Here is a 22709-nt window from a genome sequence, read left to right on the forward strand (position 1 = left end):
CAGAAGGGACCCTCCTTTTTTGTATGGTAAACACAATAGCACTTGATGTTTTCCATCATTTTGATTGTGAAGGTATACTATTTTCTCATAGTTTATTTTTAAACAGCTGAATTGAATGAATAAGGATACACATACATGTGCTACATACAGAGACAAACCACTCAAACAGGCAATTAAAATGTTAAGTAGACTCCAACATCCTTTTCTACATAATCGTCACAGCATTACTAGTCAATCAGCCATGTTGTTTAGGTCATGTCCTCAGACATGAACAGTCTGAGACACATACATACATACATTCTGCTGTTAAGTTTTGAGGGGGCCAGATTGCGTGTGAGCTGCTTTCTGCATACTATGTGATCCTATACACCCGGTCCTTGGAGCACTCATGTCATGGCAAAAAAATGTCCAGGAGGAGGTCCAATGAAAGCTGCCAGTCCCTACTCTGACTCTTCAGAAAGAAAATGTGCGTCCAATGCGCCTCAGGGCCCAGGGTAATAACACTAACATCAGCCATCAGGAATTCAGAGAATCTTGGGGGAAAGAAATTGATGAGATGCATATCAACAAGACTATAAAACAATTTCTTGACAAAGGAAATGTGGCAGAAAAGCAGAACAGACTTAACACACTGCCTGTCAGGAAGAAGGGACAGCTGACCTCACCCTTATTAGTTCTTCAGGAGCCATCACACACAACCTCCTACTTACTGTTGTCATCCGGTTCTCATCAGTCATTTTATGCAGCCTCTCACCTTTCTTTTCATCCAGCTCTCATCAGGTAGCCATCATGCACAGCCTCTTGTCTTATTACTTCCAATCCTACTCTCATCTGAAACCAGCATGCATGATGTTTTTCTTTACTGTCTTCCATCTGACTGTCATCAGGAAGCCATCCGACATGGCTCTTTTCTCCATAATCTGCTTCTCTTCAGGGCGCCATTATTCACAGCCGCCTTTCTAACCTTTGGTCTAGCTATCATGAAGAAGCTGGACAGGGCTGTACTGAAGGGAGAAGAAGAAGGAAACTTCCTGGTTAAAAAGAGTGAGATGGCTGTGTTAGCTAAAATTACTAAGGAGACTGAGGGATCCTTTTACAAAAGTGCTGTAAAATGTTTAGTTACCGTGGCTTAATGTGAGATTTTATCATGCAGTAGCTGCTTTTTTTAGCGCAACATCTCTTGGAGGGGTTCCAACTCTTTCCTATTGCAGGTCTTGTGTTAAGTCCTCAGATGTGAGGACTTTACCCCAGTGGTGTAGCAAGGAGGGCTGCCACCCGGGGTGGTTTGCCGTTGCACCCCCCCCCCCCCCCCGGCTGCAGCACGATGACACCCCCCTCAGCGCATCAACACCCCCCCGACCCAGTGCCTACCCTCCTTAGCTCCCTCCAACCAGCTGAGCACCCTACCTTTAATGAAATTTCGGAAACCATGGAGAGGCGAGGCGAGGCGCAGCGCCTCGCGCCTGCAAGTAAAAGAAGCAAGGATCGTCATCGGGCCTTTCCTCACGCTGTCTGTCCCGCCCTTGCGGAAATAGGAAGTTGCGTCAGCGGAGGGCGGGACAGACAGCGTGAGGGAAGGCCCGATGACGATCCACGCTTCTTTTACTTGCAGGCGCAAGGCGCTGCGCCTCGCCTCTCCACGGCTTCCGAAATTTCTTTAAAGGTAGGGTGCTCAGCTGGTTGGAGGGAGCTGAGGAGGGTAGGCACTGGGTCAGGGGGGGGTGTCATCGTGCTGCACCCGGGGGGGGGGGAGCTGGCAGGGAGCACCCCCCCCCCCGAGCTGACACCCAGGGCGGACCACCCCTCCCCCCCTTGCTACACCACTGCTTTACCCCTGGAGGAAAGGAAAGACATGGGTGATATCTATGATACAGACATTCAAATATTTGAAAGGTATTAATTTAAAAAACAAAACAAAACCTTTTCCAGAGACGGGAAGGTGGTAGAACTAGAGGACATGAATTGAGTTTGCAATAGGGCTGACTCAGGAATGATATTAGGACGTACTTTTTCATGGAAAGGGTGGTAGTGGTAGATACCTGGTATGGCCTCCCGCGGGAGATGGTAGAGATGAAAACAGTAACAGAATTCAATAATGTGTGGAATAAACACACAGCAATCCTATATAGAAGGCATGGAACCAAACAACCTTAGTGGTAATTAGATGGCAACAACAGTAATTGGGAAGCAAAGCCAGTGCTGGGCAGACTTCTATGGTCTGTGCCCTGATCATGGCTGGACAGATTCAGCTTCAGTAACTGAAGAACAAGGCCAGTGCTGGGCAGACTTTATGGTCTGTGCCCTGAAAATGGCAAAGGATGTATCAAGATCAAGGATACGTATGTAGTATCACATCATACCTTATACTATGAGTTTATCTTGTTGGGCAGACTGGATAGCCCGTACAGGTCTTTATCTGCCATCATCTACTATGTTACTATGTTAACATTCAGGTTAACGTGTGGTACCTGCTCCTGGTTAACAAGGAAACACTTAGTGTCTCCAATTTAGGAGGTGGTAAGTGGTCCCATGGTAATTCCATTGATAGGCAGTTAGCACACAGTAAGCGTAACACGTTAACTGCCAAATGCCTTCCACGCCCATTCTCCACTCATGCCACACCCCATAACACAAAAAAACCCACTTAATGCATGGTTTGCTGCTCATGGACTGTGAAAATATTGCAAATCCCCTTAAATGTGTCACTGCGCTAGTGACTGCTGTTCAGTAAAATGCATGTTAAGTGCTTAACACCAGGGGCATAGCTGCTATGGGGCCACGGGGGCCTGGGCCCCCGTAAATTTGGCCCTGGACCCCCCTGCCCATGCCCCTCTCAACCCCCCCACCAACCCGCCGTCGCCGTCTGTACCTTTGCTGGCGGGGGACCCCAACCCCCGCCAGCCAAAGTCTTCTTCCTGTGTTTGGTTTCTTCTGAGTCTGACGTCCTGCTGCACGTACAACGTGCAGGACGTCAGAAGAAACTAAACGCAGGAAGAAGACTTCGGCTGGCGGGGGTTGGGTCCCCCACCAGCAAAGGTACAGACGGCGACGGATGGCGGGCAGGTTGAGAGGGGGGGTCAAACTTGTTGGAGGTGGTGCTGGCGTGGGGGGGTGTCAGCAATGGTGAGGGGGGGTCAGCAGCATCGGGGGGGGGCTAAAATGTGCCCCCTCACCTCGGCTCTGGGCCCCCCTACCGCTGAAGTCTAGATACGCCCCTGCTTAACACGGTTTAGTAAAAGGGCTGCTGAGTCACAGCTGCATGGAAGAGCTTCTTTGTGTGGAACTGGGGTGCAAATCAAAAGAAGACAGAGCTGCCAAGTTACCCGGTTCCGAGAGACGGAGATTTTTAGGCCAGTCTTGAATTCCCAATAACCCTATGCTGATGTACCTGCAACACTGATTTGATTGGGTAGAGTCAGGGACTACAAACACCACTCTGCTTTGGGATGTGAGTTCTAAATCAGGACTAGCCACAAAGTCTCCCTCCTGGAACTGGTAACAAGGCAGCTTTGAGAACATCCAGAGTAGGGAATGCACAATATACCTGTTCAGTCCCTTCAATCCTTGCACTTCCAGAGCCAGAATGCAGCCTATCTTTGTGCCTCCTTAAAGAACGTGGTTGCAAGCTGCTTAGTTTTGTGCAGGCAGATGGAAAGCTTGAGCAAGTGAGCACATCAGGAGAAGAAGGAGAGCCGTGAAAAGAGATGCACAGACTAGAGGGAAGAGAGAAGGGAGACAAACATGGAGTGTGAGGAAAGAAGGGACATGGAGGGAATAGTCCAGGGGTTAAAGTATTTGGCTGAAAACTGCTGAAGCAGTGTTTCAAATCCTGCTTCTTCCAATGACTCTCCTTCTGAATTTGGGCTAATCCCTTCACCCTTCATTAGTTCAGGTACAAGCTTCGGGCTAAAGTTATCAAAAAGTGCTAACACTAGGGTTGTCAACTGGATCCAGATTCACCCAACAGGGTTGATCCACTCCTATCTAGTTCTGATTTCCCCATTGCATTCCCTATGAAAAGCAAGACTACAAGTCCCTGCATGCAATGTAGTAAACCCAGGACTGGATCAAACCTGTCAGGTGAATCTGGATCCAATTGGCAACACCTTAGCTAACACTGTTAAAAAGCACATAATTAATAAAAAGGCCCCATTGCTTAAAATGGAATCTGTGGTAAATAATAAAGTGTACTTCTGCTGTAATTAGCATTAGCTCTAGCCTTTATGTTGTAAACTCTCTTGGGAAGGGACTTACCAACTGTATCTAAATTTGTAACTTTCTTTTGCTTCATTTTGGAAAGGTGAGTAATTAAATCCAAATCCAAGGGTAAAGACACCCAGGAAGGGAAGGGAAAGACATACAGAAAAGGTAAAAGCTCGTAAAAGATGTGGTGATTTCCACAACTTACACTGACCTGGAACCTTTTTCGAGCTTTCTTCTCTTTCACATTGCAGCAGGAGTGAAAGGTGGTGAGGACTGCTGGCTTGGATGTAACATCCATTTTCTTATAGAAAATTACCAGCGACAAAAAAATAAAATGCACAAATGTGCCCTTTTCCTTTGATGAGATTCCCTTGGTCACTGGCTGGTGCAAAGGCGATGAATAGGTGGGAGGAGGCAAGCATCAGAAAGAGAAGCCTTGGGGCTGGCAAGAGGAGGTGGACAGGAAGAAGAGGCAGCCACCTGGGTCTGAGGAGCCACAGCCATGGATCAAGGCCTTGGGGAATAGAGAACATCCCTTTCAAACTTTTTACAACTCCATCAGGAGGTTGGGAGCAAGCAGCAGGCACTCCACGAAACCTAAAACCATCAAGGCAGATATTGAAGGTTCTGAACCTGACCTGTAAAGAATAGGTGGGAGATTATTTTACTTTGGTCAAAGCTGAGAAGAACTTTCACTCCCTTTGGATAATGGCAGCGGGAATTATTCAGGGTGGTGAAAGAGCTTTCTGGTAATCCTGGGGATTCTTTTGCTGAGTCCTCCAATCTCAACGGCCAGATTGTGTGTCCAAGATAAATGACATCAGAGCTGATTTGGCAAAGAAAGCTTTGCTAAAACCACCCTCCTCCAGCAATATTGTGATACTAAGTTCTGGCATGGGATTGGGACAGCAGAATTTGTATCTTTGAAGAACTGTCTTCCATTCTAGGGAAACTGAAGGTTACGTGGAGGGGCATAATCGAAAGGGACGTCCAAGTTTTGATGAGGACGTCCTCGCAAAACGTCCCTATCCAGGGGCGGGGAAACCCATATTTTCGAAGCAAGATGGATGTCCATCTTTCATTTCGATAATATGGTCAGGGACACCCAAATTCTGAAATTTGGTCGTCCTTAGAGATGGTCGTCCCTAGACTTGGTCGTCTCTGATTTTCGGCTATAATGGAAACCAAGGACGTCCATCTCAGAAATGACCAAATGCAAGCCATTTGGTCATGGGAGGAGCCAGCATTTCTAGTGCACTGGTCCCCCTGACATGCCAGGACACCAACCGGGCACCCTAGGGGGCACTGCAGTGAACTTCCTAAATTGCTCCCATAGGTCCCTTACCTTGTGTGCTAAGCGCCCCAAAACTCACTACCCACAACTGTACACCATTACCATAGCCCTTATGGGTGAAGGGGGGCACCTACATGTGGGTACAGTGGGTTTGTGGTGGATTTTAGAGAGCTTGCTGTTTCCTCCACAAACGTAACAGGTAGGCGGGGATGGGCCTGGGTCCGCCTGTCTGAAGTGCACTGCACCCACTAAAATTGCTCCAGGAACCTGCATACTGCTGTGATGGTATGACATCTGAGGCTGGCTAGAGGTTGGCAATCAATATTTTTAAAGATTTTTTTGAGGGTGAGAAGGGGTTAGTGACCACTGGGGGAGTAAGGGGAGGTAATCTCCGATTCTCTCTGGTGGTCATCTGGTCAGTTCGGGCACCTTTTTGTGCCTTGGTCATAAGAAAAACACGACCAGGTAAAGTCGTCCAAGTGTTCGTCAGGGACGTCCTTGTTTCTTTTGATTATGAGTCGAGGACGTCCTAGTGTTAGGCATGCCCAAGTCCCGCCTTTTGCTACGCCTCCGATATGCCCCCTTGAACTTTGGCCGTCCCTGCGATGGAGTGCAGTTGGGGACGTCCAAAATCGGCTTTCGATTATACCGATTTGGACGACCCTGTGAGAAGGACGCCCATCTTCCGATTTATGTCGAAAGATGGGCGTCCTTCTCTTTCGAAAATGAGCCCAATTGTGTAACTCAGAATCCTGCCCTGCTTCCCATATACAAACATTACAGGAAGAGGCCCTGTTGCAGTTAGCAAACTTCAACAGTCTCGCTCTTTTTGAAGGTTACCTGCTTAGTCCTGACACTCCGTGTGAACTTGAAAAGGCCGCTTAACCCTCTATGGTCTTAAGTGCAAAACACAGGGCTAGAGCTACAAATGTCCATTATCAAACTAGTGTGTGCTAGTGCTGTTAACGTATGTTCTTCTGCAGGCTCCTTTTCATGCTATGCTGCCTAGTTTCTAATAATACATGTTAACAGCATTAGCACATTAGTAGTTTGAGCTGTCAATAATGCACATTAACAGTGTTAGCACATTAGTAATGCTAGTTTTTATTAATGTACGTTACCATTGTTAGCACCAATGGTTCATCTATGCCAGTATCCTGATTCCAGCAGTGGTCTGCCCAGGTCACAAGTACCTGGCAGAAACCCAAATAGTAGTAACATTCCATTCTACCAATGCCAAGGCAAACAGTGGCTTCCCCCATGTAACAGGAGTGAGATAGAAAATAAGGTGACTGACTCAAAGAAAATTGCACGTGAACTCAGAAAGGTGCATGAAAATGAGCTCAGTTAGGCTAGGTGTGGATAGCTCAGCTTGAGCTCATATTTGAAAAGGCGATTAATCAAATAAGAGCATAAACTTGAAATCCTTTTTTTAAAGAAGCGCTCTTTTGGTTCCAAATTGTTTCTGAGCAATAGACCTATTTCCCGACAAAGATTATACAAACAATTGCAAAGTGTTTCGAAACAATGTGAGGGGTCCCGTTTTTTCCAGACACTGTGTAGAATGCACCATACTGTCCAGGATGTCATCTCTTGTTGAAAAAGACCCTCAGTAGCAGTTCAAGTTCTCGTATACAGCGACTGAGTATACCTTACAGAGATTCAATCATTGGTCAAAAAACCCCTCCAAATTCTTCATACACGTATCCCATGAAACCTACAATACATTATCAAATCATTGTGAGCTGAAAAACATGCTGCAAGGAGAATTTTTCATATGCTGCCACAAAAAAAACAGAAACCGGGAACTTATCTTTTCCAGGCTCAAGAGAGCCGCCAGTTTCATTATTTAAAACTTCTTCAGGAGCAAGATGGCAATCATGAAACATTCAGTTCACACTGCTTGCATTGCAATCTACAAAATATAAAGGGGTGTTACCAAGGTGTTTTAAAGTATATTAACAATCTAGGCACAAGCACATAAAACTGTCAAACATACTCACTACGCTATATTAAGGGCCATTTCCCCTGCTATGGATAGTTTGCATTTAATTAATTTCCGTGAGAGATCAGATGTGGAAGTGGTGACTCCGGCAACTTTGTTGACGCAGTTAGCCTTGGATTCAGATAGATAATGGCTTATGAAATTATTTTAGAGATGTTTTGTTTATGAATTGCAAGATTTGTATGTTTCCTGATGTCTCCTGGGTTACTCAAAAGAAGATTGGATTGGATTTATTGCTTATAGCCCACCCTTATCCAAGGCGGCGAACAAAAATATATACATAAAATCACATAAAATCAATCACAATAAGTTCTTCATAATACACAGTCAAAAAGGAAAATTAAAAAGATTAAAAAAAAAACAATGTACAGGTCTTCTAAATGGACAAAGGATCAAGACCAGCGGGCACTTATAGTGTGCTAAGCATTACAGTTGTCATTTAAATATTTGCACATGACGTTCATTTTTAAGTCCATTTGGCAGCTTATTCCACTCTGATGGCCCAGTTACTGAAAAAGTTCCTCTTCTAGTTATATCTAAGCGTACTCGGTTCAAAGTAGGCACTGCAAGGTCACAGGACATCAACGATCACAATTGCTGGGATGGAACATATTTCTGCAAAGCTTGTTTCAAATAAAAAGAAGACTCCTGATACAATAACGAGAGCAATTTAAATTTCACACGATAAACAACTGGTAACCACCTCAGTCTTTTCAGGTATACTGTAATATGTTCAAACCGCGGCAAATCAAACAATAAGCGAGCTGTCGAGTTCTGGACTATCTGCAAAGATTTAGCACAAGCGGCAGATAAACCCAAACAGGCTATATTACAGTAATCAATACCACTCAGAACCATGGCTTCAACAACCCTTACGAGATCACAGTTTCTACTACTGAAGCCTCAGTTGCTGCAAATGGAGGCTTCCTTTATCCTTCAGTATCCCTGTAAATGTGTTCTTACGCTACAAGGAGTTTGATATTTTTTTTTCATCCTGTACAGCTTTCTGTGTTTGTCTCTCGTAGGTCTGAAATGGACTCCAGGGCACCTCAGTGATTATCTCAGGCCTAACCTCATCTGTATATTTCATTTCCTTGTAAATGATTTCCTTTTTGATTTATTCCTGTTTGTTCCCAGTCTCTTTCCCCATATTCGTGATCTAGCAATATTGTATTCTAATTCTTTTCTATTTTTCTTGGATATGGAGTTATGCTCTTTTGGATACGATGTGATTCTGATGCTATGATAGCAGTCTATAAAATAATGAGTGGCGTGGAATGGGTAGATGTGAATAGCTTGTTTACACTTTCCAAATCTACTGGGACTAGGGGGCATGCAATGAAGCTACGAAATAGTACATTTAAAAGAAATCGAAGAAAATATTTCTTCACTCAACATGTAATTAAACTCTAGAGTTCATTACCAGAGAATGTGGTAAAAGCAGTTAGCATAGTGGGCTTTAAAAAAGGTTTGGATAGCTTCCTAAAAGAAAAGTCCATAAGCCATTATTAAGATGGAGTTGGGGAAAATCTACTGCTTATTTCTAGGATAAGCAGCATAAAATGCATTGTACTGTTTTGGGATCTGGCCTGGGATTTGGGATCTGGATTGTCCACTGTTGGAAACAGGATGCTGGGCTTGATGGACCTTCAGTCTGTCCCAGTATGGCAACACTTACATATTCATTCATTCATTCATTCATCCATTTCAGTCATGCACTTATGATCTGGGGGGGGGGGGGGGGGGGTGGGAAGAGAGGGTTTCTGCTTTGCTGTAATCTCTGGCCACCAAATCTATGGTAGTTAGGTATGAATCAAATCTGACATCAGAATTTGATAATGGTTAATAATTTGTAGGCGTTGGGGTGGGGTGGGGGTTGTTATTTGGTATCATGCCAAGTGATAATGGTTGTAAGTTGAATTGTGTCAGGAATAAGTAAATGGATTATCTAGTGGTTGGAAAATGAGGAGGAGGAAGATGGGCAATTCTGTCTGGATGTGGAGTGATGATGTATGTTTTCAATGTCAATTGCAATAAAGAGAAAAGCTGCAGGAAAAAAGCATATGTCAGTCTGGGTTATTCCCCCTTTGTAATCCTCTTTGGGTTTGCTAGTTTTGTAGATATGTTGCGATTTAAACCCCCTCTGCATGAGCTATGCAGGTTTGTCACGTGGTTTCATGTGATTTACTATTTGATATTGTTATTGTGTTAGGAAAGGCAATTCATAAATTACTAAATTAAATTCAATTACATTCAACTCATTCTGTTACTTAAAGCGTAGTTAGCAGTGCTTTTTTATTAAACTGGCAAACTGAACAACAGGGAAAAAGCAATAAGCATGAAAAATGTAAAAGGAAACCTTCGTGTTGGACTAACAACACAATTCTTAACTAGCTTGTGGAAGCTAACTCTCTCTTTCTCAGGTTCAATGTGTGAGAATGTGAGCTCCCAGCTACTCAAGAAATATATTAAGTTAGTCCAATACTAAGGTGTCACCTTATGTTCTTCTTTCATCATTTTGTTCGACTAATCTAATCTAATGTAATCTTCACACTTGTATTCCACCCTCTCCCCATTACACATAAAAAAGAAGCCAGCACAGAAGCTGGGAAATTACGCAATGCTTAAAACAATTCTTACGATATTTCTAATTAATATTTTACATTACTTAATTCCCATCTTAAACTGCCAAACTTTTCTCAGATAAGACTTTTTCATTTTCACTGAAAAGACATATAATAAGATTGTAACCTAATATAAAGAGGTAAACTGTTTGAAATCTTTGGTGCCTGAGACAAAAGCGAGCTCTCCAGAACCTGTTTATATCGACCTTTACTTCTGTCCATTCGGGTGGCCAAACACAGCACCAGACTAACTGTAGGAAAAGATTTTCCCAGAAACTATAGCCACAGGAGATTGTATCAATTTGGTACCAGATTCAGTTTCAGTTTGGTTGTGGCTCTGTATTGCCACCTGTGGGCCAGATGCATTATCAGCAGGAAGCAACACAAACCATAAAGTTTTCTGCAAACATTGGGGTCCTTTCACCAAGCTGTGGTAAAAAGGGTCCTGCGCTAGCGGTAGGGGCCATTTTTGCCACTCGCCACAGCCCTTTCTACTGCAGCAGATAAAAACGGCTGAAAATAGCCATGGACAGTTTTATTTATTTATTTATTTATTACACTTGTATCCCACATTTTCCCACCTATTTGCAGGCTCAATGTGGCTTACAAAATCTGTCATGGCATCACCATTACCTGGTTCAAAGATACAATTGGTGTTTTAGGAGATCAAGGATGACAGAGAAGATCTAAGCAAACATTAAAGAAAGGCGTCATTAAGAGTTTGACAAACTACGGGTTCTCGTGGTAAGCCTTTTCGAAGAGATAGGTTTTCAGAGATTGCGAAAGTTAGTTGTTTCGTTAATTGTTTTCAATTTTGTTGGTAATGCATTCTATAGTTGTGTGCTCATATATGAAAAGCTGGTCGCATGTGTTAGTTTGTATTTTAATTCTTTACAGCTAGGGAAGTGTCGATTAAGAAACGTGCGGGCAGATCTTTTAGCATTTCTAGGAGGTAGGTCGACGAGGTCTAGCATGTAAGTCGGGGCATCTCCGTAGATTATCTTATGAATAATCGTGCATATCTTGAACGTTATCCGCTCTTTGAGTGGGAGCCAGTGCAGCTTCTTTCTTCGTGGTTTTGCACTTTCATATTTTGTTTTGCTGCAGTGTTCTGGGCTGTTTGAAGTTTCTTGTTAGTCTGTTCTTTGCAGCCAACATAGTCCAGGTGGCTTAGTACCATTGATTGTACTAGGTTGCGAAAGATGGATCTTGGGAAGTAAGGTTTTACTCTTTTAAGTTTCCACATGGCGTAAAACATCTTCTTAGTTGTGTTCTTCACGTGATTTTCAAGAGTTAGGTTACGATCAATGGTGACTCCGAGAATTTTCAGTGTGTTTGAGACTGGCAGGGAAACAGTTGGTGTAGTTATTGTGGTGAATTTACTTGTGTTATGTTGTGAGGTGAGTATGAGACATTGAGTTTTTTCTGCGTTAAGTTTTAGCTGAAATGCATCCGCCCACAAGTGCATTATTTGGAAGCTTTGGTTAATCTTGTTGGAGATTTCCTTTAGATCATGTTTCAACGGGATGTAGATCGTTACATCATCTGCATATATGTATGGGTTGAGGTTTTGATTGGCTAGTAGCTTGGCTAGCGGTATCATCATTAGGTTGAAGAGGGTTGGAAAGAGAGGGGATCCTTGGGGAACTCCGCATTCGGGTGTCCAAGGGGTGGATATATTCTTGTTAGATGTTACTTGGTATGATCTTGAGGTCAAGAATCCTCTGAAACAGTTGAGAACGTTGCCTCCTACTCCAAAGTACTCGAGGATATGTAATAATATTTCATGGTTGACCATGTCGAAGGCGCTGGACATGTCAAATTGTAGATGGAGTATGTTGTTGCCAGTTGCAATTGTTTGTTTGAATTTATTCATTAAGGTTCACACGCGAGAAGATTGAGGCGGCAGTAAGGGCTCCTGCACTAATCCAGCAGTAACTGGGTAGTGCACGGCGCTGCCTGATTACTGCCGGGTTAGCGCTTCGTTAAAAATTACAGCCCTGTTTTCCTCAGCACAGGAAATGGCACATGTTGAGGATGGGACTAGCACCGGCGCCCACGTTGGGCTTACCATCACTTTGTAAAAGGGCCCCTTTGTGAGGCGGGATGAAGAAAGAGTTTTGTATCCCCTGCTCCACCCTTTGCCTTCCAAACCATATTCTACTTCCATAGAGTCTTGTACCAGAGATCCTGGTACTATGAGCCTTCATTGGCAACTGTCTAGGGATTTTTCCCGTAGTTTAATAAACCCTCCCATGACAGAATGTTTCTGAGGCTGGGAAGTTGTGCACAGGGATTTGTCCTAGAAACCCTGTATCATGGGTTCTAAATCCAGCCTTCAGGAAAAGGTATTTGGATTTCACTCATACTTGTCTTAGTAGTTTAAGGTGAGTTATTCTTAGGTACAGCAGGTATTTCTCTGACCCAGAAGGGTTTACACTCTAAAAGGGCAATTCTATAACTGCAAGGTTGTAGGTACACATGTTATACATGCATAAGTGTGAGATAATTGGCACCTACACACATATGTGCCATTCTATAAGGTAGTATGTAACATACAGAATAATGTAGTCACGCACATGACAAGGTACACGTAGGCACACCCAGTGACATCCACCATTGACTTGGCATAAGTGAACAAGCCTGCCTTTGGGCCCCTTTTACCAAGGGGTTTGGTATGCGGCAACAGGCTTGCTGTGTGCGCCAATCCAAAATCACCACTAGGCTACCACAGGAGCCCGGCGGTACTTACCACCCCCAATGCGCACTGTTTCTGGCATGTACAGCTGTCCTTATAGAATTCCAGGAGTAGCATATAACAACGTCTACAAAAAAGAAAAAACCATAATGAGAAGGGTGTGATATATGTCACAGATCAGTAAAGTGCTAAATGTACTACTAGATGTACACAGCATATGCAAGTACTTTCTCTTCCCTAGAGGGCTTGCAATCCATGTTTTTAGTACCTGGGGCATTAGAGGGTTAAGTGACTTACCTAACATCACAAGGAGCTGCAGTGGGAATTAAACCCAGGTTGCATCAAGGCCTGCTGCTCTAACCATTAGGCTACTTTTCCACTTCACTAGTTATATTGTTGAAAAGTGCCACTCCACCCTGAAGCAAAGAATGGCTTAAAAACGTGATCATGTTGATGTTCTGGGGCACTGTTTTCATAGCTAAGTAATTTTTTGTGAGATATTAAGACATCGACTGGATAATTTCATTTGGTATTCATGTTTTTTGGTACACACACACATATATATCTATATTTGTCTGACATTAGCAGAGTTAACAGCTAGGCTCTCTGACACTAGCAGAGCAAATAAATAGTATCTCCAAACCAGGGGCATAGCCAGACCTCAGCAGGAGGGGGTTCCAGAGCCCAAGGTGGGGGGGGGGGGCATTTTAGCCCGCCAACCCCAACCCTCCCCTGCCACTTTCGACACCCTCCCACTGCCGTTGAACGTGCAGAACATGTAGGACATCAGGACTCACAGCACAGATCAGGGAAGTGAGTGAACGCGCCAGAGATCAGCGCTGAAAAAGACTAAGGCTGGCGGGGGTTGAGGAGGGGCCAGGACTAAATCTGTGGGGACCCATGCCCCCGTGGCCCCACCTAGCTATGCCTCTGCTCCAAACAGGTTCATAGGATCATGGTCCTTAAAAAATATATTTTTCATTAACAATTAAAACTAAGAACATGTGAAGGGGCATTTTCAATATGATATCTAAATCCAAGTTTGGACATTTTGCTAAAAACATCCAAAAATCAAGCAGCAAACATGGCCATTTTCGAACCTGAAAAATATCTGTATCTTTAATTTCAAAAATGGCCATTTCCTACACATTTTTAGATGTTTTGAGCCAGATTCTATATATGGCACTTAAAAAATCCGTGCGGAAAACATTTCTGCCTAAGTATATTCTATAAGTTTTAGGTGCGGTATATAGAATACACTTAGTTGATATCACAGCACCTCCATTTACACCAATGAAAATATAGCATAAATCCCTGCATGTAGATTTAAGCACACTGGGCCATATTCTGTAACAACACACGTAAATTTGGGAGTGCCCAAGAAACGCCCATTTCCCAGCCCAAGACCATGCCCCTTTTGAACTGCACGCATTACAATTTAGTTGCACTTCATTACAGAATACGCTTAGCGAGTTGTGTGCATAAATTCTAATTTTTGCCAATTAGTGCTCATTATTGCTTGTTAGATGCTGTTATTAATGCTGATTAGCTTGTTAAGCCAATTAAGTTATGCGTGTTCTTATGGAATATGCTTAGATTTCAGAGTACAACGCTAGCAGGCTTATTTTCGAAAGAGAAGGATGCCCATCTTTTGACACAAATCGGAAGATGGGTGTCCTTCTCCCAGGGTCGTCCAAATTGGCATAATCAAAAGCCGATTTTGGGCGTCCCCAACTGCTTTCTGTCGTGTGGATGACCAAAGTTCCCGGAGGCGTGTTGGAGGCATAGCGAAGGCGGGACTTGGGCGTGCCTAACACATGGGTGTCCTCAACCCATAATCGAAAAAAGGGCGTCCGTGACGAGCACTTGGGCGACTTTACTTGGTCCTTTTTTTGTTACGACAAATCAGTCAAAAGGTGCCCGAACTGACCAGATGACCACCAGAGGGAATCGGGGATGACCTCCTCTTACTACCCCAGCGGTCACTAACCCCCTCCCATCCTCAAAAAATAACTTAAAAAAATATTTTTGCCAGCCTCTATGCCAGCCTCAAATGTTATACCCAGCTCCATGACAGCAGTATGCTGGTCCCTGGAGCAGTTTTAGTGGGTGCAGTGCACTTCAGGCAGGCGGACCCAGGCCCATCCCCCCCTACCAGTGGTAAATGTGAACCCTTCAAAACCCACCAGAAACCCACTGTACCCACATCTAGGTGCCCCCCTTCACCCATAAGGACTATAGAAGTGGTATACACTTGTGGGGAGTGGGTTTTGGGGGGGGGGGGTTGGAGAGCTCAGCACCCAAGGTAAGGGAGCTGTGCACCTAGAAGCAATTTGTGAAGTGCACTGCAGTGCCCCCTAGGGTGCCCGGTTGGTGTCCTGGCATGTCAGGGGGACCAGTGCACTACGAATGCTGGTTCCTCCCTTGACCAAATGGCTTGGATTTGGTCGTTTCTGAGATGGGCGTCCTCGGTTTCCATTATTGCCGAAAATCAGAAACGACCAAGTCTAAGGATGACCATCTCTAAGGACAACCTAAATGTCAAGATTCGGTCATCCATGACCATATTATAGAAACAAAAGATGGACGACCATCTTGTTTCGATAATACAGGTTTCTCCGCCCCTGTCCGAGGATGTCCTGCGAGGATGTCCTCAGGAAAACTTGGGCGCCCCTTTCGATTATGCCCCTCTAGGTGTGCTATATAGAATCTGGCAATATATGTGTAAAAGTAAGTGTGTGATAAAGTGGCACATACTTTTATACCACCCACAAGTAGGGATGTTCAGGGGTGGGAGGCAGAGTCATGATTTACATAGGTTGTGTATATGACATGCATGAGTACACCTGCCTCTTTAATCTAGGTGCAATTTCTACCACTTTGCCCCTTGTATTTTATAAAGACACGTGGAGGGGCATAATCGAACGTGAACGCCTATCTCCATGGGTGTCTATGTCCGAAAACGGGTACGTGAAGAGGCGGGACAGCCCGTATTTTCAAAAAAAATGGACATCCATCTTTTTTTTCAATAATAGGGTTTGTACGGACCAAATGCCATGGATTTGTTCGTTTCTGAGCTGGGCTTTTGTTTTTTTTAGCGATAATGGAAACAAAAAATGCCCAGCTCAAAAACTTCCTAATCCGAGCCATTTGGTCATGGGAGGGGTGAGGATTCGTAGTACACTGGCCCCCCTGATATGCCAGGACACCAACTGGGCACCCTAGAGGTCAGTGCGGTGGACTTCAGAAAAAGCTCCCACATGCATAGCTCCCTTACCACGGGTGCTGAGCACCCAACCCCCCTCCCCCAAAACCCACTACCCACAAATGTACAACACTACCATAGCTCTTAGGGGTGAAGGGGGCACCTACATGTGGGTACAGTGGGTTTTGGAGGCCTCCCATTTACCAGCACAAGTGTTACAGGTGGGGGGGGGATGGGCCTGGGTCCACATGCCTGAAGTGCACTGCATTACCCACTAAAAATGCTCCAGGGACCTGCATACACACAGGCCTCTAGGACTTGTTGCTGCTGTATAACTTTGGCACACCAGTAGACACCTGAAGACTAATCTCTCCGAAAACGTCCTTTATTGGAATAAGCACGTTTACTCACAGTTAACTGCAGATCAGAGGTTGTGCCCCACTGGCAACGAGTCTCCCTGGTACTGAGATTAGCAGTAGGTCAGAGCTGGCAGAATGCTGTACAATGCCCTCTTTCAGCAACATTCAAGGTAAGAACTAGGTTCTGTAACGTGGCTAACACATGAAAGGGATCTAAAACTGGCTTACAAAAATGGCCACTACCTCATGGACTACCGGAAAGAAAACAGGGCACATTCTGACCCAGTAAGCAGGGGGAAAAGCACCATGGGAGTACAGCCTACCCACTACCAACATCGTGAGCATTTACCACAAGCTAGTGGAATCACGGAGTCCAATACCCTACACCCACCACAATGCATTGCTGATGTGACTCTGCAGTGCGCATAACAGAAAAGGTGTCACACTCACCCGAGAGCTGCATCAGAACCAGGGAAAGGCTGTCGGAGGATAGAGCACATTCTGCTGTCATGGAGGTGAGTACGGCATTTGAGGCTGGCATAGAGGCTGGAAAACAAAGTTTATAAAGTGGGAGGTTTTTTTGGTGGGAGGGGGTTAGTGACCACTGGGGGAGTCCGGGGAGGTCATCCCCGATTCCCTCCAGTGGTCATGTGGGCAGTTGGGGCACTTTTTTGGGACTTGTTCGTGAAAAAAAAGGGTCCAAAAAAAGTGACCCAAAATCGCGCTAAAAACGCCTTTTTTTCCGATTATCAGCTAAAGATGCCCATCTCTCCTCAGCCGTTAACCACGCCCCAGTCTTGCCTTCACCACACCTCCGACACACCCCCGTCAACTTTACCCGTTTCCGCGACGGATTGCAGTTGGAAACGGCCAAAATCGGCTTTCGATTATACCGATTTGGGCGCTCACAGGAGAAAGACGCCCATCTCCCGGTTTGGGTCGAAATATAGGCGTCTTTCACTTTCGATTATGAGCTGGATAGAGTTCTATATGGCTTTATAATGTAGCCACTAAATAGGAGCCTATTTGGCCTTCACACTTAGGCTGCCTGTTATAAAATTGCCCCATAAAGAGCAGTTCCATAACTGGGCACCCGATTTGCACATCCCTTGTGTTCATACATTTATACATCCGTGTGCAAATGTGCACTTACCCCGCAAAAGCACTAGAAGGCGCCTAAACACTCTTCTGTAAGGGCACCCAGAAGAGGCACAGCACAGAAATGCAAGAGGGTGTGCAATGAGCAGAGCATGGGTAGGCAATGGGCGGGGCTTCAATTTACTGTAAATTACATACATCCTTGCCACTTTTATGTAACTGCAGTTACACCAAGTCTATGGCTGGTGTAACAGTGGATGTGTACATGAAAAGTTCACCAATGAAGGAATGTGGGCAGGGGAGGAGTGGCCTAATGGTTAGTATAGTGGGCTTTGATCCTGATAACCTGGATTCAATTCCCACTGCAGCTCCTTGTGACCTTGGGCAAGTCAATTAACCCTCCATTGTCCCAGGTACAAAAAACTTAGATTGTGAGCCCCCTAGGGACAGAGAAAGTACCTGCACATAATGTGTACAGCACTGCTTACATCTAGTAGCACTATAGAAATGATTAGTAGTAGCAGCAGCAGGGCCGCCGAGTGACACAGCCGGGCCCAGGGTAGAACCAGTCCACTGCACACCACCCCCCACTCACGCTGCCCACCCACCCCCTTACTTCTCTGTCTCTGCCTCCAAGTGGGGGGGGGGGGGCAGGCCTGGCGCCTGCAAGTCTCTCCTGCCTGCCTACTCCCATGGTCAGTACTCCTGCTCCTGTTCATGCCAGGAGTTGACACAATATCGTGCTAATGCAGTCATCCGGGTCCTGGGCGGCATACAGGAGCAGGAAAGGACAGAACCGGGAGCAGGCAGGGAGGAAGAAGCTTGCTGGCTCCGCCCCCCCCCCCCCCCCCCACCAGCCCTGAATATGGGTGCCCAGATGACATTATAAAACAGGCTCTCACCATACTTCCTTGAGGCACCCAATTAGAGGATTGGCTCCATAATCACCAGATTTTGAGCAGAGAAAATTAGACATTTTAAACCCACTTGAATGTCAGAAGAATTGAAAGAGGTCCTTATCCTGTGCATTTATACCACAGGGGTATTTAAAAGTCTCTATATCTCCCCTTTCCTGCCTTTCTTCCATTTTAGTAGCCACTCTCTGAACCAGCTCCATGAGGTTTATATTTTTTTAAAGATGCAATCTCCAGAACTGAACACAGTGCTCCAAATGAGATCTGACCAGAGACTTATATAGAAGAACTATTCAACGCAGTGTCTTGGTAATGCCAAACTATTCTCACTTTATAGTGATGGATCAAACAGTGCCCCAAGGGATATTGAAACAGACTGAAATTTTCTTATAGCTTCCTTCCAATTTGTAACTTTGAATAACTTTATCCCAGAGTTCTTTCGGCAGCTCCATAATTGGAGTGTTTTGACCTTTGCTTCAAATTTTAATTAAATTTAATTTGGAATGTATATTCTATTTTTATCCTATAAGAGGTTCAAGATGTATTACAATTTAGGAAGATAATAGCATAAACATTGATTTAAACAACAGAATTACAGAATTACAAAACAAATAAAAGAAAAAACAACAGTAGGCTCAATTCTTTGTCTACCTACTGTGATTGTACACAAGTGGTCTCTATTGAACTTATCATTGATCTTGTTAAGACAATATCTGGAAATGGAACTTATTTGGTTTAGTATGACAAAGGGCATGAAGGCTTATGGAGTCAAGACTTTGCAATTTCTTATTCTTAATTCTTGAATATTTCACACTGAATACATAAAGAGTTTGGTGTGGATAAGACACTCTTAGAGCGAGATATTAGGGGAGGTGGAGGTAGGGGTTGTATCTCCCGCTTATATCAGGCACTAATTTTGGTTTTCTCCCCATGGATTATTACCTTCAGTGATGGGAGCAAGACCTGGGGGTGGGTTATGAGCAGAAGAAATGGGAGATTAGTTTTAAATACTTATTTATCATTTCAGTGAGCGCTACGTTACTTGAAAATTGGCATACAATGTTGTATCGTTGGTACTATACTTTGCAATGCCTCCTGCAGGTATTTAAACATGGCAGTGGCCTATGTTGGCGGAACTGTGGTCATACTGGAGACATGTTTCATATTTGGTGGACTTGCCCTCTCATTCAAACTTATTGGTTAGTTATTATGGATTTGGTGCAGCAGATCTTGAGAATACTATATCCCATGAAGGTGGATTATTGCCTCCTACATCATAAACCTGTGGGGATTAAGCCTTATCAACATAGATTTGCTGCACACCTGTTTGCTGCTGCCTGCTTGGTGTTGGCGGCAGCCTGGAAGAAACCAGTGGTCCCAACTTTGGATATGGTCCAATGCAAGTTGAATTACTTTTGCCTAATATCAGAGTTGACAGCCCTAAAGAATGGACACCTTGCTAAATGTCATCGCATTTGGGATTGCTATCAAACCTGGAGATCTGGCACACCTGGTTGACTTATGTAAGGGTCCTTTTGCAGTACCTGTTGTGGATCCCTTTGGCATAATAGAATTTTGCTCCCTTCAGTTACACTGGGGGAGCCCTAGATCATTTGATGGTGGGAAGAAGTTGGGAGATGGGGGGGGAGTGTTTTGTTGTATGCAGATTCTGTTTTACTCTTGCAGAGTTTGGATTTCTATTCTTGTAATTTTGCTTTATTCTGCCATAAGGTTTTGCAAAATAAAAAAAAGAATATTTCACATTGAAAGTGTAATGTATGTTGTGTAGATCAATTAGACAAATTCCTATTTTAATGCATTTTGAATTTTATTTTTCAGACAGCAAAATGTGAAAAACAAGCGAGTAAATAAAGACTTTTACAAGGCTCTGTGTGCAAATATATTGAGCAGGATTACTACTCTATCAAATACTATATTTATTTATTTATTTTAAGTTTTCAAAAATATTAAGATTCAAAGAAGAAAGGCATTAACAATAGCATTGTCACAACCCGCAATAGTGTTGTAGCAAACACACAGCACAAAGCCATTAACAGTAAGCCTACCCCTTCAACGCCTAGACCCCCAACCTGCTACCCTCCCCATAAACCCACCCTCCCCAACCCACTATCAATCCTCACAAAGTAGGTAAAGAAGAATCAGGGCAAGCAGTCCACTTCACATAGGGGTCCCAAATAAGTGAGTAGGCCAACAACTGTCCACTACGCAAAGCTGTTAGTTTGGACATCAGATGAATATGGGCCAATTTCCATTGAATCACAGCAAGTCCCGGTAGAGTAGATTGTTTCCATGCCACAGCGAGCACCAATTTACAAATACTATATTTAGATTTGTAATATACTGAAAATTACCTCAGCACAACCACTGTAAGGTCATGATTCTAAACTGTAATTTCTCATGGACATCTAACTGAGCACCTAACTGTACTAACCTAGAGCACTGTTTTATTTCTCCATGCAGATCTTGAGGATTAAGAATTTCACACCTCTTTGAGCTGAGTTCAGGCATTTCCTGCAGCTTTGCTGACATAGGTGAAGAAGCAGTCTCTGGGATAATCTCAAGGTAATGGATGAGTTCCTGAAACTGATGTATATGAACATTTCCAATCGCCTCAATATGCCATGGGAAGAGGGCAGTTTCTGCACTGACTCGGTGAGCAACATCACCTTCCTGATCGTGGCTTACAGTGCAGTGATTGCCGTGGGGCTGATTGGCAACATTTGCCTGGTTTTTGTGATCATGCGGCAGAAGGAGATGAGGAATGTCACCAATATCCTTATTGCCAACCTCTCCTGCTCTGATGTCCTCATGTGCCTGGTATGCCTACCAGTCACAGTGATCTATACTTTGATGAACCGGTGGATTCTGGGAGAAGCTCTCTGCAAGGTGACTCCCTTCATCCAGTGTATATCTGTCACGGTCTCCATTCTTTCCTTGGTTCTAATAGCTTTAGAGAGGCACCAGTTGATCATAAACCCAACTGGCTGGAAGCCAATTCCTTGGCATGCATACTTGGCTGTGGTTGTCACTTGGACAGTGGCTTGCTTCATCTCCTTACCATTTCTATCCTTTAGCATCTTGACCAAGCTCCCATTCCAGAACCTCTCCTTGCCTTTTGACCCTTTTGTTAACCACTTTGTATGCATGGACAACTGGCCTTCAGAGAATCACCGACTGGCTTATACCACATGTCTTCTCATCTTCCAGTATTGTTTGCCTCTGCTTCTCATCTTGGTCTGTTATCTCCGAATCTTCCTGCGATTGCGTCGTCGGAAGGACATGTTGGAGAGATCCAAAGATGGCTGCCGCAAAGCTAATCACAAGAAAATTAACATCATGCTGGCAAGCATCGTGGTGGCTTTTGCCATCTGTTGGCTGCCACTGACTGTTTTCAATGCCCTTTATGATTGGGACCATGAGAAAATTTCTGTCTGCTATCATAACCTCATCTTCTCCCTTTGCCACCTGACTGCCATGGCTTCCACTTGTGTTAATCCTATCATGTATGGCTTCCTCAATAATAATTTCCAGAAGGAAGTGAAGGCCTTGATCTACCGCTGCCGCTGCAATGGGGAACAGGACAAATATGAGACTTTTCCTTTATCCACAGTTAGCACTGAAGTATCCAAGGCCTCTTCATTACAGAGCAGTGGTTTCAATAACAATGGTTAATTGTAGAATACTCTCTTGCTCAAGAAATCCTTTTTTCTGGTCAATGTCTCATTGAAGACAATGACTTTTACTAAGAGCAAACAGAGAAGCTTCATCTAAATGTCCTGCAAATGATGGGCTTTAATATGATGTGCTCTTTCAGATAGTCCATCATTATTCAATATTGTACCCTCAAGGCTCCTTTGTTTCGTCCACACAGACTGCTCTCCATGTCTTCAGTCTCACATGCCACTAGTTGGCTAATATCCTATATCTCTAGCCACTTACATTCCACACCAGAAGGATCTAAAGAAAAGCGAAACAGGTTAGGCTCTTCAGCTCAGAGAGGAGACTGCTTAGAGGAGATATGAAAGAGATCTATAAAATCATAAGTGGGGTGAAGCAGGTAAATAAAAAACGGTTGTTTACCCTTTCAAATAGTACTAAGAGTAGAGGACATTCCATGAAGCTAAAATAAATTGGAGGGAAATAGTTTTTTTACTCACATAAAGTTAAGTTGTAGATATTTTGCCAGATGATGTGGTCAAGGCAGTTAGCATAAGTGGGTTTAAGTGGGATTTAGACAAGCTCTTGGAGGAAAAGTACATAAGCCATTATTAGCCACATAGGCTTGGGA

At 44.2% G+C, this 22709-nt stretch overlaps 1 protein-coding gene across 1 annotated transcript; it reads left to right on the forward strand.

The window, feature by feature from the left end:
* Positions 1-20986: 20986 nt before the first annotated feature.
* LOC115468077 (neuropeptide Y receptor type 4-like) lies at positions 20987-22449 on the forward strand. Its single transcript, XM_030199599.1, has 2 exons — positions 20987-22073; positions 22353-22449. Exons 1-2 carry the CDS (start codon positions 20987-20989, stop codon positions 22400-22402), a joined length of 1137 nt encoding a protein of 378 aa, XP_030055459.1. The 3' UTR covers positions 22403-22449.
* The last annotated feature ends 260 nt before the right edge of the window (positions 22450-22709 follow it).

The sequence above is a fragment of the Microcaecilia unicolor genome, chromosome 4 (assembly GCF_901765095.1).
Source record: "Microcaecilia unicolor chromosome 4, aMicUni1.1, whole genome shotgun sequence".
In the NCBI taxonomy this organism is placed as follows: domain Eukaryota; kingdom Metazoa; phylum Chordata; class Amphibia; order Gymnophiona; family Siphonopidae; genus Microcaecilia; species Microcaecilia unicolor.